Source organism: Mauremys mutica, chromosome 11 (genome assembly GCF_020497125.1).
Source record: "Mauremys mutica isolate MM-2020 ecotype Southern chromosome 11, ASM2049712v1, whole genome shotgun sequence".
NCBI classification, from domain to species: Eukaryota; Metazoa; Chordata; order Testudines; family Geoemydidae; genus Mauremys; species Mauremys mutica.
The window spans coordinates 7,015,739-7,036,180 of NC_059082.1; the positions used below are offsets into that span (position 1 = coordinate 7,015,739).

Here is a 20,442-nt window from a genome sequence, read left to right on the forward strand (position 1 = left end):
ACTGCACTGCTAAAAATAGGAAGGTGGATGCAGGAGGCACTGCTTGGATCTGTAGAGAGCTGTGTAGTCCGGTATTCCTTCAGGTTCAGATGAGTCTTTACTCACATAAGCTGTGCCTCACCGTCTACACTGTTTATACTTTTGCTGGGGTGTGTGTGCATTGTAGGTACTCTACACGCACCGTAAGGAGTATATAGTGTCAACATACCTCTAGTGTGATCGTCTCTGTTAAATAGGGAGTGCCATAACAGAGATCTTGCCATCTATGCTGGGAAAACCACTTGAACCATACTACAAATGGTACTTATGCCACCCACCCTGGGACCGCATACTTCAACTAGCTGTTTTATTATTACACGCTGCACAGTGTGCATGCACTGTAATTAAAGGCTTGACTGGATATAAATGTTTATTGCACAGTTAAAAGAACCATTTTTATTGTTATTCAAATAAAAAGCTCAGGGACCTTGCTTTCACAATGGATTTGAACTCTGATTTTCTACATGGCACCAAAAAAAAAAAGTGCTGAGTTATTCTGTAACCAGGCATGTGAGGTCAAAGACACTGAAGGGATCAGAAAACTGTACTACAAAGAGATAAGCAAAACTGAAATGCCAAGGCCAGAGTCTAGTTTCTTCCTAGAAATACCAAAGACAAATCTGGGGAGGAAATGGAGCACAAAGTCATGTCCTCTGTCATAGGTGGAGCCGAAGAGCTCAGGTAAGGGATATGAAGGTGGCAGTCAAAATCTCCAGGGCATAAGGGTTCATTGTAGCCTGCAGGAATCTTTTCCTTTATTTCAGACAGTGGATCAGACCTTCAGGGAGCCTCGGCCACGTACCCTTCCCCCCAGCTACACAACTTACTCCTGTGACCAGGAGAGGCGGCTTAGGTTTCTAGACCACTGAGTTCCCCTATGCAGGAGGAGTCCTCCGACAACTGAATAGTGCAGCTGCCCTAACACAGGATGTGAGCCAATCCATCACTGGGGAGCTATTACACCTGCTCCTGGCAGCAATGGGAGCTGTAGATGGTCAGTGCCTCTAATTATTAGGCCCCTAAATATGATTTTCTGCGTCTCACTTCCATAGGCCTTCAGGTTTGGAAACGGAAGCTATAGTGCCAAACCCTGCAAGGCTGGGCTTTAAGACCCCAGTTGGGGGCAATATCAGTCTGAAAACATAGATGATGATCAGCTTTAGGTTGGCTAGAGCTTGGTGCTGGCAGTTCCATGCTTTCACTTGGTGACTGATCTGTGTGGGTCAAGATTTTTCTTCACCCTGGGAATGGGTGATAATGCTGCGTCCGGTGCAACGGAGCCTTTATAAATCATGCAACTTGAAAGAAGGAAAAAACCACTATAGAAAGCCTGGGAGAGAGAATGTATGTTACAGCAAGTCCCCTGCCTCTTAGCCTTAAGCCTCTCTCCTCGGGCTAAGTGAGCCTTTATACCCCTAAGAAATGGATTTTTGAATGAAAAACTATAATCCCGTTCCCTGCCAGACTGAAGCTGAATAGTAAATCCTATCTGTCTGGGGAGTCCGAGCATTGGCTGGATAAGGTTTTATAGAGGCGGGCAGAGAATCCTCTGAATTGCATATAGACGGGGAACTCAAAGATAAATGATTGCAGGACGCTGCTTCAACAGCAAAGAGGCTTCAGTTCAAATTGGAAAATGCTGAAGACAGGGAGAGAATGTGGGACCTGTGACAACCATTCCCTGACCACAGGCTATTTATGATACCTGGCTGCTATGGTATCTGGTTTTTCCTTTTTGTGCACCGTTCAGCTGTGCACTCAGTTGCTAAGATCAGACAAGTGTAAAAAAGCTAATGGCTCCTGTGACATTAATCCCTATTTTCAACTATGGCTGACATTAAATGTTGGCATTATTATTACATTGCAAAGTTTTCCTGGTTAATCAGTTAGAGTGTACCTGCAAGGGACCCGCTCTGGCTACAGCCCTCACCCTTTCTCACCAGTAAACTGCAGAATGTCCTGCTGCACCTACAGAGCACATGGAACAAATAGTTATTATCCTGCTACCTTTTCCTCTGGGGACTATGCCTTACAGTTCTTCCGTGTACTGCTCTATTTAACCTGCACTCTGACCGTGTAACTTGGCATATTAGTGAGATGCAGAACGATCTGATCAAAAGGATTGAATTCAGCTTTGGAGTTGTGGGATGCCCAGCACCGCTAAAACAAGGCCTCTTACTTCTGTACCTCTTGGATTATTGTTAATAATTTAGTTCTCTCCCCTTTCTCCACCTGTATGGTGGGATAACACTATTTCCCTGCCTCCCGAGGGTGTTTTGGACTGTGGTTATTAACTCAGGCCTGTTTGTAAAGGGCTTTGAGAGCCTCAGCAGGAAGATGCTATGGCGGTGTTGTTATCTACAAATACTGGGCAACACCTGTAACATGTGTCTTTTATGACAGTGGTGGATTAACACACAGGGCCTGCGCCCAGGGGCCCTGACCAATCTGGGGGGTCCTGGAGAAATCTCCTGATGCTGGGGCAGGATGATTTAGCTGCTGCGTCCTCTGCTCTGCTGGCCAGGCTTGGGGAAAGGCTTCTTGGGGGAGCCGGTGGGAGGGAGGGTGGGGGGATCAGCCTGTGGTTAGAGGCGCAGCAGCAGCCACTGCCTCTTCCTCTCCTGCTTGTTGTTTTTCTTCACTGCTGCCCATGGCTTCTTGCCACTGCTGGTGATGGGCTCCCCCTGCATCCTCCTGCACCTGGCCAGCTGGCCGGGGCTAGGCAAGATGGGGAGCACCACCTCCTGCTGCGTCTCCTTCCGCCCCAAGCGGTGCCGGAATGCCCACTCCCGGCTGGAGTCCTACCTTAACGTCATTAATAATAGTCATTTTGCCTCAGGCTAGGATGAGTTCTTTGAATTACGTTACTTTCTAGACTTGTGACTATTGTCTTTCAGGCCTCCTTGCTGCCACAGTAGAAAAACTGAACTGTAAAAGGATCAATAGGTGGAAAAACATGTGTAATGGGCAGGTTAAAAAAAATCAGGGGAGATGAAAGAACCATTTGTTGACCTGTGGACAACTGATTCTTGAAATACCAGTGTTGTCCAGATTAGTTGTGAACACCTTTGTGCGATGGTATGGATAATATCTAGCCATATTAACTTTCTATGTGGAAAAATTGAGGCATAATGAACTGGGATATGATTTGCTTTATTATTAATGCAGTGTGTAAACACTGAATGGAGGCTTTGTATTAATGCATTTTGATACATTCTTGTTTTTAATGGGGTGAGGGGGGGATGTTCTTTGTGCCCAAGGCTCCAATACATCTTAATCCACCTCTGCTTGTATGGTTTCACATAACAAAGGCACAAAAATGATATTGTCACTTTTTTTTTTTAAACCAGAGAACTATGTTTCAGTGTCTAGTTTTAGTCAGATCTCCTTTTTCATACTGATTATGCCAACAACTTGAGTAAATACATGGAACATTCTTAAAGTTCATCATGGGGGAAAAGTTCATTCACCCTGTGTTGTAAATGAAACCAGCAGCAGAGGGTGGTGTTATTTTCTGTGACTTTGAAAAAGATACCTGTAGGTTTCTACTTTCCACATGATTACGAGCAGCAGAATGAATCACTGCTTCTGACTTACAGAGGTCAGAGCAAAGAAGATCAACTGCTGAAGTGAAGTACTCAGTAGTGCTCAGCGTAGTGTCAAAGCTGCAGATGGCAAGATTTGCATAAGAAATGTAATTTCCCTTCTTCCGAGAACTACTGGCGTTCTGGTGAGTTAATTTTTAGGTATTTTTAAAGGAGATTTTCTTTCTTTTTTACTTTTTAAGTTAAAATTATGGGTATATTTGGAGATTTTTGTGTAAAGCCTACATGATATTCTTAAGAAAAGTGTGTGTATCCTTTTTATTGATAAGAAAGGGACTTTGATGGGAAGAAGAATATACCCATATTCAAATGTTTAAGCTCCTATGTATAAAAAACAGAATAATACTGTGATTGAAAAATGTTGTGTAGATTTGCTCCTAGATTTCTAATTATTCAAAAGTTTAAAAAATGCCTCCCTGTTTTAATATTTTTTCCTTTAAGTTTTGCTCCCAAGGGCTAAAAACTTTGGTTGAACTGATTTCATAGTTTAACTTTCTCAAACACAAAAATATTGGCTTCTGTTTACAAGGTATTGCACTGTGTAAACAAATTTAGTACTAGAGTTGGGATGGGAGTCTTCAGATACAATATCTGGGATGACATGCAAGATTTAATGCAATTAATACACAACCATCACCATGAACTGAGACCAGCGGAACAGAGACAAGAGAATACAATTTTCTAAGGTGATTAATCCCAAAATGTGATGATTGTAATTGTATTGTAATATATTGTAGGATGATAAGGCAAGGAGACAGAAAGGACATAAATAATTTCTTATCAGACAGTCCATATAGATGACCTTTCTGAAGGTTGGACTGAGCCTTTGTTGCCGGTCTCAACAAGATAAATCACAGATGGGGTTGGAGGACCTTGGCTGCAGACTTCAAGGCCTGCTGGCCAGCTGATCTGATTTGTCCCCCAACAGAGTAAAAAAAAATAAAAAATTGGCACTGCACTTTTACGAGCGCAGCATGTCTCCTGGTAAATGGCCTAAAACGTTAAAGCCCAATAAAAGCCAACGTGCAAAATAAAGAGGGTATATTTGCAATATTCCAGGACAGATTTTGATTATGCCATATGGTGTGTCCAACAGGGGTGGAAATATACTTTTGTGGGCCAGACCCTCAGCTCCTATTATCTAGAGCCTGGTCTCACAAACTTACTGGTGTAGTTGATCGGCTTGCCTGCATAGGTGCTGGAACTAGAGGTGCTGACAGTGCTGCTGCTGCCCCTGGCTTGAAGCAGTTTCCATTATATGCAGGGTTTGTAATTTGGTTCAGTGGCTCTCAGCACCCGCATTGTGCAAATTGTTCCCCTGGTTGCCTGCATGCATAAGGATTGCTATCATGAGTAAGGTTTTGCAGGACTGGGCATTGGGGTTGTATGAAATAGTCACTATTAATGTGACAGTCTCACCAGTTGCGTTTCCACATTTCATTGCAATGTAATAAAAAAACCTGCAAAATTCCACAGCACCTGGTTTGGAGTGGAACCCTGAAATGTGAAGGTCCATGCCCATGAGCATCCCTGTTTACTCTGAAAAGTACCATGGTGTGACTTTTGCATGTTTCAGTGTGAAAATCCAGGTCCTGAAAACAACGATATGAAATTCTGCAGGTGTAATGTCACCCAAAATAACCTGGGGGGGAAATGTTCACCAAACAGGATGAAATACTGACCCCACTGTGCACAGGCCTGAAATTAACAAAAGCTAGGAAAATCTGGAAACCTGCTTTCTCTTTCCTGAGCTCCCCAAATTGTACCAAAGTATTAAAGCCCCTGCTGCGCAGTGGGTGGTGTCCTCAATCACGGACATCATGAGGTGAGTCCCTGATAGAACTGCAAACTTAACTCTGAATTGGTTAAGGTGCAGATCCGGAAAGCCTAGCCCAGCAATCTAAGGCCATATCTACACTACGAGTGAGGGGCATAATTCCCCTGTTTGTCTACATATATTTGCACCGGAGCTCATTAAGCTAATGCAAGTGTACAAAGCAGTGTAGCCACGGAGGCTTAGCTGTGCTGAGTACAAACCTGCCTGAACCCTGTGGCTACGTGCTCGGCCTGGCTAAGCGGTACCTTCACTGCCGCTACCATGGCTACACTGCTGTTTAGACGCACACTGGCTCAATGAGCGGTAGCACGAGGATGCGTAGCGAGTGAGGGCATTGCATCCCTAACTCGTCGTGCAGACGTAGCCTTAGTGACAGCAACTCTGGCTGTGGTGTGAGGCCTGGGACGCTGGATCTGGAGAAATGGAGAAGAGGTCACCAGGGCTCTAGCAGGGATGTCACCAACAGCCCCAGTCGGGAATTTTTCGACTAAACGTTTCTTCATCAGCCGATGCTGATTAGTCAAACTGAAACTCTCATCGGAAATGCATTCGTTTCAGTGAAAGTTTCCTTAGGTCCAGGACAGAATTTCTGGTCAGACCGAGTGTGCCACCCCAATAATCAAGAGCCTGGCAGTTAGGACCAGGCAGAGCCAGGACCGTGCAGAGCAGGGTCTCCCACACCCCCTGTGCATGCCCTAACCAGCACCTGTGCGCTTGTTAGTTGTGAAAAATTTCAGGACATCTCCGTGTCATCCTGCTGCAGAATGAAACCAAATTCCAGAACCCGGCCTTTGTTTGCAAAATGGAATTCTTGCGGCCCAGCCAGGGCCGGTGCAACCCATTAGGCGACCTAGGTGGTCGCCTAGGGCACTAGCATTTGGGGTGGGGGTGCGGCATTTCGGGTCCTTCGGCAGTGACCACGGTGGCCGGATCTTCGGCTGCCCCGGTCATCGTCGGCATTTAGGCGGAGGGACCTGGGGCTGGGGGGGCGTGGGGAGGGCCGCCTGCAGCAAGTAAGGGGGGGGCGCAGCACACAGGGGAACCGCTCCCTGCCCCAGCTCACCTCTGCCCCGCCTCCTCCCCTGAGCCCGCTGCCCCGCTCTGCATCTCTCCCTCCCAGGGTTGTGGCGCCAAACAGCTGATTGGCGCCACAAGCCTGGGAGGTGGGCGAAGTGGAGCGGTGACGGCATGCTCGGGGAGGAGGCGGAGCAGAGATGAGCTGGGGCGGGGAGCTGATGCGGGGGGCGTGCCTCAGGGCGGAGCGGGGGAGCTGACGCGGGGGGGCACTTCAGGGCGGGGGAGCGGAGAGCTGCCACAGGGCTGCGGGGGGGCACTTCAGGGCGGGGGGGGCAGAGAGCTGCCACAGGGCTGCGGGGGGGCACTTCAGGGCAGGGGGGCGGAGAGCTGCCACAGGGCTTCGGGGGGGCACTTCAGGGCGGGGGGGCGGAGAGCTGCCACAGGGCTTCGGGGGCGCGGGGAAGGGGCGCAAAGTAGAAGTTTCACCTAGGGCGCGAAACATCCTTGCCCAGCCCATCCTAGTGACCAGCCCCCTGCTTTTCGGTATCGAAACAAAAGAGCCAACCATTTTAAACGTGAAATGCAGCACATCAGAATAACTGTGAAAGGGCAGCTGGAAAGTCCGTGGTTCAGGTCTGAAATGCAAAGCTCTCTGGAACCACGTGCTCAGTTCCGGCTTTCATATGCTGGCGGCAGATAAATGGAATTCAGTGTAGTTTGGTTTGTGGGTGAGAGCTGAATGAGGCTTTAAATAGGGAGCTCCTGTCAGAACCATGTAGATGTAAAAGATCCCCTCTCCCTTTCCATAATAGTAGGGGGTTGTCCTAATGTCCTTTACCAAAATTTTCCCTTCTCCCACTCATATGCAAAACGCTGCTCAGTTGCCGCTCTCCACCCCAGAGGAGGCTGCCTTTCATTGGTGTTTTATGGGGGCAAATCCTCTGACATCACTCTCCTGAATTCAGTGCTGTCCATGGGAGTAGGATCTGAGCAAGGACTTTAGGATTTTGCCCATAGTTTATGAAGCATTTTGGGCTAAAAGATACTCTATAAGTGTCAAATATTATTTGAACATGCATTACACAGAAAACATCCCTTCACCATTTAAAACGTTCAGCGTTGGACTTCTTCTTGGGAGGTAACATTCAGATAAGCTGCTTCCTGTGGCACACCATAGTTTGCTTGTTCTTTCTATATGCTTATAAACTATAGGTTCTGTCTGTAGGCTTATAAACTTAATGGAGAGCGAGGTAATACATCCTCCAGACAGGGGTTTTAGAGGTTTCATTCTCTAAAAGGCAGTGCTATAATCACATTTGCACATGTACTGCCTATAGCATGACTTTCTGTCATGAGGAAATGAGCCTGCATGCTTAGCTGGCCATAAAATATGAACTTTGAATTGTTAAGAAATTGTAATCCATGACCTACGGCCAGAAAAAAGCAATCGTTAGGTGAATAACCAGTAGGACAGATTTTTCATGTAATAGTCAGCAGGGTCCTTCTTAGCCTGCATTGAGCAGTGTAATGTGGTGTTGAGCAATTTACCGGGGGCAGCTCTGGGGTCAGAAGAAACAACTCGAGCTATTGCAAATTAAAGCAAGAGTATGGAATGGATGCAAAAATCTCGGTGGTTATAATAATTACTGAAATGTGAAGACAGAGTAGCTCAGGGACTAGTGATGGGACGAAGAGTCATTTACCTAGAAGTAAGTCACAGTTCAAATCCAGAGCAGTTTGGGAGTGAAAGTTTTTACCATCTAGTGGCCTGAATAAATTGAGTCTCATGAGCTCAGTCCAGGTCTTAGCAGGCAAGTATCCCCCTCACACACAGTCATGTCCATTTGTGGCAATTAGCCCCCTCATTGGCAGGCTCAACAAAGCTGCAAAGGATCAAATAGGCCACAGAGACTAAACGATCACCGGACACAATCCCTCCAGCCGGGACTGAGGCACGCTGGTGGTGGGACAAACAGGCTCAGTGAGTGTAGGAGCTGAAGACTTAAGGGGTGGGTGGTGGATGCTTGGCCTGCTGAGAGGAGTGAGAGGTGCCTGCTTCTAGGAGCTACTCAAGGAACAGGAGACACCTTCCCTTCAGCCTGGCACCAGGAGCTGCCTCCTCCCCCTTCTGATAGCTGAGCTCTCCACTCTCAAGGCTTGGTCACTTCTGCTTTCCTCTGACTGGCAGCAGATGCTCTCACAAGACATATAGCTCCGGGGAGCCAGTGAGGGAAGCAGCTGCCACCTGAGGAAGGAACAGAGGAAAGGAACCTTGCTGGGAAAGGAGCTGGCTCCTGGCAGCAGGCCAAGGGCAGCTCAGGGGACGGCCACTCCTGGGTGGCTCTTGGAATCAGCTCTGCATCCCAGCCTGTCAGCTCAGCCCGGTGTAATGAGACGAAAAGCAGCACAGACGTCGAAGCTGGACATCAGAACATATGTCTGAATGGGCTGATTTTGGAATAGGCTGGATCTCCCATTGCTCATGTGTTTAAAATGAGACAGAAGAGAGCACAGGTGCTGGACACTGGGAAATGGACATGCTGGCCTAACATCTCTGATTCTTCTGAGCCTCTTACAGCAGCGACATTGTTTTGCATTGATAGTATTGGCGGGCACTGCCTCTATCAAACTACCACCACCCAGGTTCTCACGGCATCAAGAAAGTATCCATAACCTCTTGGCTTTTTTACTTTCCCAGGTTTCCAAGTACCATACTTCAAAGAAGCCCTCTCCATTTTCAGAATGGTACCAACAACTATGAAGTCACTCTGGATAATCCTCTTTCTACTGGTGCAAGGTAGAGTCTTTGCTCGGTGAAAGGGAAGCGTGAGCAGCAGCCCGCAAACACCAAGACAGCTCCTTGTCTGGGACTCTTACCTACGTCAGGCTGAGCAGGTGGCACTGGCGATCAGGGTTACAAAATGAATCACTCTGGGGCGTAGTGTTAGGGGTCCTACTTAGATGCACCCTTGCGTGCCCACATCTGCATACCCAGTGGCCACATTTGGCTTGAAAACAGGTGTTTGCGCCTGGAGTGGTTGTTTCAATGCCTATCTGGCCATTGGCAAACACAGGTACCTGTCTGAGTGTGCACATGCACGCACGGCACCCATGTGTGTAAATATAAGTGTGCTTTTGCAGTCATGTGTTTACACAAGTGGGGCTCTTGCTCCTTGATCACTTGGCTGTCTACGTGCTGAGCCATGGGCCAGTTCTCCTCTAATCCGTATTGGCGTAAATCTGGAATAACCTCAGCGACAGTTACTTCCAAATTCTGCCCTCACTTAGGCTGTTGCAATCCCATTGACGTCAGGGTCATTACCCGAGTATTACCGTGGGCACAGTGTGACCCAAAGTCATTCGCTACAGTGAGATGTGCTAGGACTGAGCAGAGGTTTGGACTCACCCCTGCAGCGCCTCCTCCTGGTCTCTCGGGGAATTAGCTCATTCCAGCTCCGGAGCGCTCTCTGCAGGCCAGTGATCCACCTGTCCTCTGGCCCCCGTGTCCCTCCCTGGACCCCGGTGCCCCTTTAACTGGGGCGCTGCCCCCTGGCAGTACCCCACCGATCTGGGTCTCCCCTCCCTGGGGAACCCCAACCCACTATCCCCACTTCGCCTCAGTTTTGGCTACTGCCCAGTCTCCATCTAGCCCCTGTTCACTGCAGTATCAGCCACTCATCATAGGCGGAGGGGTCTGGACTGGCTGCCTTTACCCACCCTCAGGCTGCCCCTCTGCAAGCCCAATACCTAGGTGGGCTTAGAACTAGGCCCTGCAGCCTGGGGAGTTGCTGGCCTAGGGCTTCCCAGCTCCTAGGGCCTTTCCCCAGCCCTGCCTCTCTCTAGGTCCCCTGGGTGAGTTCCCCAGCAGCCAGGCCTGTCTCCCTCTCCCATCAGAGAGCAACTGGTGCTTCTGGCTTCCCTGGCCTTCTTATAAGGCCCAGTTACTTAGTTTGGGGCGTGGCCCCAGCTGCAGCCACTTCCCCAATCAGCCAGGGTTTTACCTTGCCCAGCCCAGCCCTCTGCAGGGCTTTTCCAACCTCTTCCGGGCTGGAGCAGGTGCTCACCCTACTCCAGACTGAAATACCCACAATGAGCTAGTGACACAAGAAAAGGCCTAGTAACTGCACTTGATATTCCCCGCAATCCCGAGAGAGCCAGATCGCAGATGTAGCTGAGCAGCTGGTTTGTAGGCTGGGATGTTAATGGGGCCATGGATCTCCTCTTCCCCGAGCAGTGGATTTCCTTCTGCTCTGAGACACTAAGGCTCCTTGGAACAACAGGTTCATATCCCAGGAGAGTTGACTCTGTCCTTCCAAGACAGGGAAACTGAGCTCCATGCAATTCACTGCTTGTGTGGCTTTTGCAGGAGTCCTGTCTACTCCCCGCAGACATTAAAGATTGCTTGACCTGATTGCTGTCTGTACCATGCTTTGTAGATAACTGTCCCATCTGTACAGGATGACTGCTCAAGCTCTGGTTTCTTTGCAGGCACACAGGGTTTTCTCATTCAAAACGCTCAAGTCAAGCTGTGTTTACAAGCCAGCACGACAGATGAGAACTTGCTTTTAGAGGCCTGTAATCCCACTTCCAAGTTCCAACACTGGTCTTGGCAAGACAATTCCTTGATCAATCAAGGCACCAGGAAATGTCTGTCTACAGATGGAGCCAACAGCGTGCGGTCAAGTCCCTGTGAAAGTGCAGCGCATGCAAACTGGGAGTGTGTTAATTTCACGCTGCACTCGGTGGGCAGCACCCATATGTACCTGACTGCAGATAAGAATAAAGCTGCTCTGGCGAATACAAAAAGCCCAAGTTCCCGATGGCGAGTCAGTAGGGGGCAGAGCGTCTGTGATCAGAAGCCAGGTAAGCATCAGACACCAAAAAGAAAAGACACTCACTAAACACATGCAACGCTTGCTAACAATATGCAGTGAGGTTGCTGTGTTCTTGCCATCCTGCGTATCGCACACAAACGGGATCCGCAGTGTCAGCCAATCAGCTGAAAAATACCAATGCTGTTCATTCAACAGCCGTCTCCCGCAGATAGGTATTGATGCTATAGGTCCCGTAAGGTGGAAAGTCAGCTTCGGATTTCTGAGTCCCTTTAGGTAAAACCTGAGTATAAAAGAACTAGATCTGGTCTCACTGAACTCAAAGGTAAGAGTGCCACTGACTTCCTGATTTAAGTAAGAAAACCTGACTAATAACAAAGCTCCATATGGAGCAATCACGAATATTTCTCGCAGATTCCTGTTCCTGGGATACCCCGAGCCACATCTGTAGCTCTAGACTCTGTTTGCAAGCTCACTTTTGCGCATGCAACTGGCTGTGCCCACAACCCCCCAGTTTGCATACTTGAGTTGCACCTGCACGAGCGTACATGAGAAACAAGAGAAATTCAGCCCTGTGAATCAACAGTGAGGCTCTTCCATCTTGTGCATTTGCAACAGAAACAGACGTCCCGTCCATCTTTCTGTTTTTCCACAGCAAAGGCAGAGGGCGGTAGATATTTCGCTATGCCTCTTACCAGCACACAAATGCATGACGAGGTGGAAGGCAATCCCACTCCTGGAATGCCTATGTCTCAAGAACAACTACAGGAGATGGTGTGGTTTTTCCGGACTGGAGATTGTAAGTACCATAAATAAATATGGTAGATGGTCAGGGCTGCAGGGGAAACAAACGTCTGGTTGTGAACCTTGTTGGCTAGCGGCAGATAGCGAGGGGGAGTTACTCCAATCATAGAGGATGGCCAGAAATGGTTTTCCCGTCCTGGGAGTTTTTGAGTTTCCAAAAATTTTTTTTTCCTTGGGTGATTTTTAAAACTGGCTCTTTCCCATGAACAATTTCAGTGTTGATAAATCAGCCTTTTCCCAAAACACGTTTCATCAGAAAATTCTCAACTAGCTCTTTCCAGAGGTTGCTGCCTAAGTTACAAACCTAGGTCCTTCCCTGGCTCTGGCAGGGCCTCTAGAATAGGCCTGCACAACTCGTAAAGCGGCGAGGGCCATATTACTCCAAAGAAAACAGCTGAGGGCCAAACCCCTCCAGCCCCACTGAACACCCCCCCCCAGCACCACCCACCCACCCCTGAAATACTCCCCCCCCCCTCCCAGCACCGCCCACCCCACGGAAACAAACCCTCCTTCCCCAGCATTGCCCCACCGAATCAGCGGTATTGAACCGTGGTAATATGTTCTACCAGGACCCTAAGGTAGTATAATTAAGGTAAAAGAAAAACGTCTTTTTGCTAGAAGTAGAATAAGATCTCCCCCCACCACCACTTTGTAATCAGTTGCCCTGTTGAATGAATGAGGTGTGACTGAGGAAGGTGTGGAAGGCAGCACCTCCAGACAGCTGCAACCCTTGGAGAGGGGATGGGAGCCAGACCAGATCAGCAGAACAGATCAGCCACTGACTCCTCGCTCGCCTCCTCAGCCCCCACCCCTCCGCTCACCTACTCACCCCCCCGCCACTGTCCGCCCACTCGCCTCCTCAGCTCCTCCCCCCCCAGCTCACCTCCTCAGCCCCCACCACTGCCCGCCTGCCCACTCGGCCCCTACCCCCCCAGCTCGCCTCCTCAGCCCCGACCACGGCCAGCCTGCCTCTTCAGCCCCCCTCCCTCACCCACCGGTTGCCTACTCACCCCCTGCGGGTGCACAGTGAGCCCATGCGGGCTGCATGCGGCCCCTGGGCCGCATGTTGTGCAGGCCTGCTCTAGAATCAAGAGGCAAATACAAGTGGGATGGGGGACATCTTATTACCGAGATCTCCCTTGCAAATTTCTACATCCCACTTGGAAATGGGTCCAGTGTGCTGGGCGACCTTTCTGCCCAGTGGGTCTTCCAGCCATTGAAGCAAAGGTCTGTGATCATGGGCTGCTTCAGCAGAACAGGAGGCACGGATCCATGTGGGTGGACCTGAGGACGTACGGTCAATCCCACACCCACTGAGGTCATGAGCAAAGCTCCCCTTGACTCTTGTGGTGCAGGATCAGAGTCCTAGCGCCCAGCGGAAAAAGCCAGGCTATCCTGGGCTGCAGCTGGCTCCAGAGACTGGTACAGAAACATTGGTATTAAATCCAAACAAGAGTGTGCAGAAGAGCTCAACATGCCATGGAGTTTGATCATTAAATATTAGCTTTTAATGGGCCAAACCCCAAAGTCAATGGAGTTTTGCCTGAGTAAGGACTTCAGGTCTGGACCACTTGTGATTACTTGCTGATAACAGACCAGGACCAATAACCTCCACTCACTGCTTCAGCCCTAAACTCCCTCCTTCTGTTTGGGTAAAAGCCCACTCACCCATTTCGAGGTTTAATTCTGCCAGGTCCTTTACACTCCTGACAAGCAGCTGCCTTGGGGGGGTGCTCCTGAGTCGGGGTACACAGCCTAGGCGATGCGGCCTCAGGAGCAGGCCACGTAAGGGCACTTCAGAGGTCCTGCAAGGTCACGGGCTACCCTGCGAACTGTCCTGCCTTTCACAACACTTGTGAAATCAATAGGGGCAGAGGTGGCAGCGAGCCGTGGCTTTCTCAGCTCGTTGGCTGGCTGGTTCTTGCTCACAGGCTCCGGGTCTAACTGATCCTCATAGGTGGAGTTGGGAAGGAATGTTCCCTCAGGTCAGATTGGCAGTGACCTTGGGGAGGGAGGGGGGGTTCCACCTTCCTCTGCAGCCTGTGGGTGCTGGTCGCTTGCCCCGATTCCCTGGGTATAGCTCATTAACCATTTCCCTGCCATTGCAGGGGCCTGGGGCAGTGGAGCATTCTCCTGTTCTTTCCCCAAGACACCCACCAGTCCAGCCTTCTGTGGGCTGTATCCTTTGGTCTCATTTCGGTGGTTGGGTCAGTGTGCGGGTGCAGGGTGGGGCTGGAGGCCTGACCTACAGGAGGTCAGACTGGGTGATCTGGTGGGCCTTTCTGGCCTCCAACTCTATGACTCTTTGAAGGGAGCTCAGCACAGGCCCCTTTGCACTCCCCTAATCCTGCAGCTGGTTTGCACCAAACTCATCCACCCCGCACAACCTGGAGCACCCCCAACAGAACGTGGCTGTAACAGCCTTGTCAGAATGGCTCTGCACATGCTGACTTCACTTGTCAATGCTTCTCCCCACCAGCATCCACGTGGAATTACTCCATTCTAGTCCTGTCCTTGGTGGTTCTGTTTCTGGGCTTCCTCCTTCTGGGAATAAATATCATGGCAAACAGGTAAGACACACAGAACTTTAGGGGTACAGGGCGGCTGTAAAACCCACTGCTGGGGCATGGGGGAGAACAAGGCCACAGAGACACTGGGGCAGCGCCTGCAGGAGGGACAGCTGCTAAACCCTGTACAGAGTGCCCCATGGATGTGCTCCTGAGCGGGACAAGGCTCTAATCCCCTCAGTGCTTGTCCTTAGAGGCAGCCAGAGTAGGGATACTGGCTTCCCCCTCCTCAGGTACACAGGATCTTTGCATGTGTAATGCCGACAGACCCCAGTCATCGGCGGGTGGGATCGAACCTGTGGCCTCTGGAGCTTAAAGCATGAGCCTCTCCCACATGAGCTAAAAGCCAGCTGGCTGGTGGCTAAGGCTGTTGAGCAGACTCAAAGAGAGAGTTAAATAAGTGGTTTCGGTGCCACTAAATGGGACAGAACACCCCACCCAGAAGGTGTGTGGGTGACACATGCTCCCCCCGACGCCCACCCATCACCAGCCAGGACACGGCCTGTGGGATTTTGGCTGAGGAACATGCTATTCTAAATGGGATCTTTATGATGATTGGTTTTAAGTAGAGGTGATCCAAGAAATCATTCCAGTGGGTGTCCACACATAGACGGGGCCATTTTCAAACCGATTCCAGTTCTTACTTACCTACTAGGTTGCTAATTTGAATGCACTGCACGTCTGTAGAGCCTGAAAGCTGTTGCCATCTGATGGCTGCTGAGTGGCCAGCAAATAAATTATTATGATTGTGTGCCAGGCACAAAAAAAAATCACTTGCACATCTGAAATATTAGATTAATAAGAATTAACACTTTGCATTTCCATCATGCTTTTGACCTGTTTCCTGATATACCGTGCGAAGGCAGGCAATTGTTATCCCTGTTTTATGGATGAAGTAAGTGATGCCTAGAGAGGTTTAGCATCTTAATGCCTCATTCCCACAGTGGAAGAAATCCCAGATCTGTGCTCATTCCTTTAGACCAGGAAGGAAGGCCTAGCAGTCAGTTCAGTTTCTTGTTCTGCTCAGCCACCAACTTCTTGTATGACCTTGGTTAAGTCACTTAGCCTGTCTTTGCCTCAGTTTCCCCATACATAAACTGGAGATAATAGCATGTCTCTACCTCACAGAGCTACTAGGCAGAAAGATCCATTTAAAAAAGATTGTGAGGAGCTCAGATAATCCGAAAACGGGGGCTGAATAGGTACCTAAAATAGATAAAGCTGCCCCTTTGCCTCACCTATTCAAAATAAACTTTCACACCGTTTGGTTTCTAGAGCAACAGTATGAGTGACTCATTGTCAGATACAAGCATCAGAGAATGTGTCAACCCTCATAAGCTAGGTTCTGCTGGAATAACAAGTATTACACCACTCTGCTGGCCTAAAACTCATTGGGTGGGTACCACAGAGCTGAGAATGAGGCTTCGCCTACAGTAACAATCTTTGCACCTCACTCAGGCTATAAGAAGAAGAGTTTTCTCTTCATCTAAAAGAAAAAAGCAGCAGCAGCAAAGCGTTAGGCGTTTGATTTAGGCCAGGGGTGGCCAAACGTACTGACCCTCCGAGCTGCCTACGACAGTCTTCAGGCATTCAGGAGCCCGGGCGCGCCTGCTGGGCTTCAGCACCACAAGAGGCACCTACTGGGGCTCAGGGCTTCAGCCCCGCAGGGAAGGGAGTCTCGGGACTTCAGCCGGGCAGAGAGGGGAGTCCTGGGACTTCAGCCCCGTTCCTGCTGAAGCCTGGCAGGAAGTCCCATGGCCATGAAGCTCCGAGAACCCCCCTCCCCGTTGGGCAGAAGGCAGTGTGGGGGGGGGGGACAAGTGGGGTCATGTGCCCCCCTCCCCCCAATTTTTGCCAGAGTTTGCTGGCCCTGCTCGGTCACATGATGCCGCCAGGCTCCCTCCCTGCACAGCAGCTGCTGGAGCCGGCAAGCTGGGAGCTGCAGCCGGGGGGAGAGGCGGTGGCAAACCGCTGGGGGCTGCAGGGAGAGCCACTGCTGCCTTTCCCCACGGAGCGAACGCCTGGGAGCTGTAGGGAGGGGCCGCTGAGGGTAAGGAGGGGCATGCCCGGGGGGGGCACATGACTCAAGCTGTTGGCGGGGGGGAACTTTACTTCTCTGGCAGAAGCCCCAAGCTCCCCCCCATCCCAGTCTGGTCGACGGAGAAGGGACGGGCGGGGGGGCTCTGCGAGCTGCACTTGAACTGTAGAAGAGCTGCATGCGGCTCGCGAGCCAGGATTTGGCCACCCCGACGTAGACGATTTGGTGTACGATGTTTTCTCGTTGGATTCTCTGTAGTGATATAAACGGCAGCTGTGGGCAGGGGCGGCAGGTTATGTGGGCTCAAGGTGCTCCAGCACCAGGAATAGTCAAGGCTGAGGGCTCTGCTCCACCAATATTTGGAGGTGGGTTTCTCCCCTGCCCCCGCCTCGGAGCTTCCCTGCCTGAAAGAAAACAGCCAGTGCCTCTCTCCCTTGTTTGTGCTGCTTTTGCCTAAGGCTGTAGAGATCAGCGGCCAGCAGCCTCTTGGAGCACCGGGGGAGGGGAAGAGGGAGAGAGGAGGGAGAAGGAGGCACACACGTGCTCGGGAGCCCCCGGCACCCACGGGTGGCAGCAGGGGAGGCCACACGTGATGGCAACCCCCCACCCTGATACCCACCATAAGGGAGGCGAGTGGGCTGTCTGGACCTGAGAGAGTCCCTAGGAGCATGTGCAGTGACTGTGGTGCACAGTGAGTGTGCTGCCGGGAGGGGGGAGAGGAGGGGTCCCTCCACTGGAGCTTGCTGCTGCCAGTAAGTGGGGGGAGTCCTCTCTGGCCCTAGCCCTGGGGCAGCCTCTCTGCATCCCAAGTTCCTTATCCGCAGCCCTGCCCCACCCCAGAGCCTGCGCCCCCAGCACCCCAACCCTGAGCACCCTGCTGCACTGTGAACCCCTCATCCCCAGCCCCACCCCAGAGCCCTCACCTGAGGGGAAAAACATGCAACTTAAATTTGGTGGTCAGTTTGGAGTATCATTGTGTTTAGCACAATACTTGATTATTTTACACCCTTTAAAGTATATAACTAGTCGTATACAGGTGTTACAAAGTGGGACTGTTCTTAATGTTTTCTCTGAATACTGTGTGGGTGCCTCAGTTTCCCCAAGGCATTTCTCCAGGATCTAAATGGTGGGATAAGGGGTGTGATTGTTGTAGAGCCCTAGAGGGCCAGTGTGATGGTGTCTGCACAGAGAATGGCCGAAACCCTGTCTCTGGGCAACTGATGGCCTGGGCCGCTCTCCTGCAAGCTGCCAACTGAAGGTGTTGGAGAACAAAGAGATCAGGTGGCCTCCTAATTCTTGGAAAAGAGACAAAGGCCAGAGGAGAGAGTGTCAGTGCCTGTGCGGACTTCCGGGAAGCGCATGGTGTGGAAGGGGATGCTGGGATGCTTTGGAACAACTCCATACAAAGCCAGTCAGGACTCTGGGGGAGCCTCCTCTCTCTGAGCAGACTGTCTGCAGGGCAAGAAGCTTACACCTTCCTGGGTCTGACCTCGGAGCATTCAGCCCTTCCACACCGTGCGCTTTCCACAGCGAGTCTGCCCAGGCTGGTCCTGGGGCAACCAGAGGTCCCTGCACCCAACTCTGCAGTCAGACGTGACTCTCAGCCAGCCGGTAAAACAGAAGGTTTATTAGACAACAGGATCACAGTCTAAAACAGAGCTTGTTGGTACAGAAAACAGGACCCCTCAGTCAGGTCCATCTTGGAGGGTGGGGAGCCTAGACCCAAGTTCTGGGCCTCTCCCCATTTCCCCAGCCAGCTCCAAACTGACACTCCCTCCTCTGGCCTTTGTCTCTCTTCCAGACAAGGAGGCCACCTGATCTCTTTGTCCCCAACACCTTCAGTTGGCACCTTGCAGGGGAAACTGAGGCACCCACACAGTATTCAGAGAAAATATTAAGAACATTCCCACTTTGTCACAACAGGTGCAACAAAATATAATCCCGTATATTGAAGCAGGCAAGTGCTGCTTCTGACTTTCCGCTTTTAATTGACCCTTGTAATCTTGTGGTGCCGAAGCGTTGTAGCTTCATTTTATATCGGCTTACAGGGCGGGAGCAATGGGGACCACCAAAAATTATACAAACCTGCTGCCTATGGCTGTGGGTACTAAATCACTTCACTCCACTTACACGCCTGGATGCTTCTGAGGTTTCTATACATCAGCAGCTAATGTACGTCCCGTGCCGAGCAGCGCATACACCGGTTTCACACCTGCTGCACGAACGCCCGCACTGGGCCTGCGGTTTCACTTCTTGCTTCTTTTTGTATCCTTCCCCATTAGAACTAGAAAGATTATCCTCGTATATGAACAAGCTGCCAAACCAGCTGAGCCGGAAGCCAAGCCACCCTTTGTGGATTTGAAGGAAGATAATAACTTGAATCCTTTAACGCAAGATTTGCTGCTGAAAGGACAAAGACCAGGGGAGGTTTTGGTTCAGTGGAAGGATGGCAACGTGACAGCCCTGTATGCAGACAAGCCAGAGGAGGACATGTAACGGCGAGCGCAATCTGAGCCTAGACCCCAGACAAATATTTCACCAAGTGTCATGTATCGAAATTCATGCTGCCTGGAGCTTGGGAAGTTAAGCACAGTTTATCAAGGGGAATAAAAAGAAATGGCAGAGGAGATTCCTCAGCATGAGCTGCTCTTGACTCAGATAATCTGGTCTGGTCCCACCTGCTTTGATGCCAATATGGCCTGATCCTTACCTGCTGCTGTCATTTGGTTCCAAGGCTACTCCTACATGCCAGCTTTGCCCACCCTCTCTCAGCTGTCACTCGCTTCCACTGCAAAATAATTATATGAGCCAAACCAGGCAAGGAAGGGGGGAGGATTTTACTGCAGTCAGCCAGGGAACGCGTGCTTTTAAAAAAACTCTGCGAAGGTTCATCGAGAAAACGCTGAAGCTAAGCAGATGTGCTGACGCTTCGTCAAAAGTTGCCTTTATTAAAATATTTTCCAAAGTAATTGATTGAAATTGCGTAATTATAGATACATGACTTTACTCTGCAGAGAAGTGCAACTCCATACAGAAGCAGAGCAGTTACTGTCCCCAAATCAGGTACAAAAAGGAAAATAAAGTATATAACATTTCTTAAGGAAAATGGCCTGTTCATTGTGAATTTTGCCCTTGATTGGGTGTTATTGAGCAGTCTCCACAGAGAGCATGGAATGGAGACACCCACAAATAATTTAAGAAAAACGGAAAATATATCAATCTTATACACAAACGATTTTGTTTAAATCCACCCAGTAAAGGAGTATTCCATTGGCAAAGTCTTTGAAAAGGAACATTGCATTGTAAAAAAGCATTACAAAATATATTTTTGGTACAAGTTCTTTCAGTGTGGAGGCATTTGTTTTTATATACTGTACCTGGAAGTGTTTATTCTGCTGCAATTATATTTGCAATGTTTTTTCATTTCATTTAAAAACCTCACCTTGCTTATTGCTTTAACAGCAAATGCAAACACTGCTGATTTGAAGGCATACCAGCTGCAGTGTGCGAACATTCCACTAGGGGGGGCTCTATGGTCATTAAATGAAATGTATTGACCTTGGAGCACGTTGTGTCAACATTTTGCTAGCTTTCGCTGAACACAATACTAGCAATAAGGACTTCCATCTGCACACGCGCTGTAGCAAGTTACCTGAAATGGGATGTGTAGATCTCTAAACAATAGACCTCTTCCTGCTCCCAT

General features: G+C 49.9%; 1 protein-coding gene across 1 annotated transcript; it reads left to right on the forward strand.

Moving 5' to 3' along the window:
• Positions 1-699: 699 nt before the first annotated feature.
• Positions 700-19,845, forward strand: SLC51B (solute carrier family 51 subunit beta). The gene is made up of 7 exons (XM_044979637.1): positions 700-720; positions 3,639-3,769; positions 9,197-9,295; positions 10,987-11,361; positions 11,986-12,129; positions 14,614-14,704; positions 19,022-19,845. Exons 3-7 carry the CDS (start codon positions 9,241-9,243, stop codon positions 19,233-19,235), a joined length of 879 nt encoding a protein of 292 aa, XP_044835572.1. The 5' UTR covers positions 700-720; positions 3,639-3,769; positions 9,197-9,240; the 3' UTR covers positions 19,236-19,845.
• The last annotated feature ends 597 nt before the right edge of the window (positions 19,846-20,442 follow it).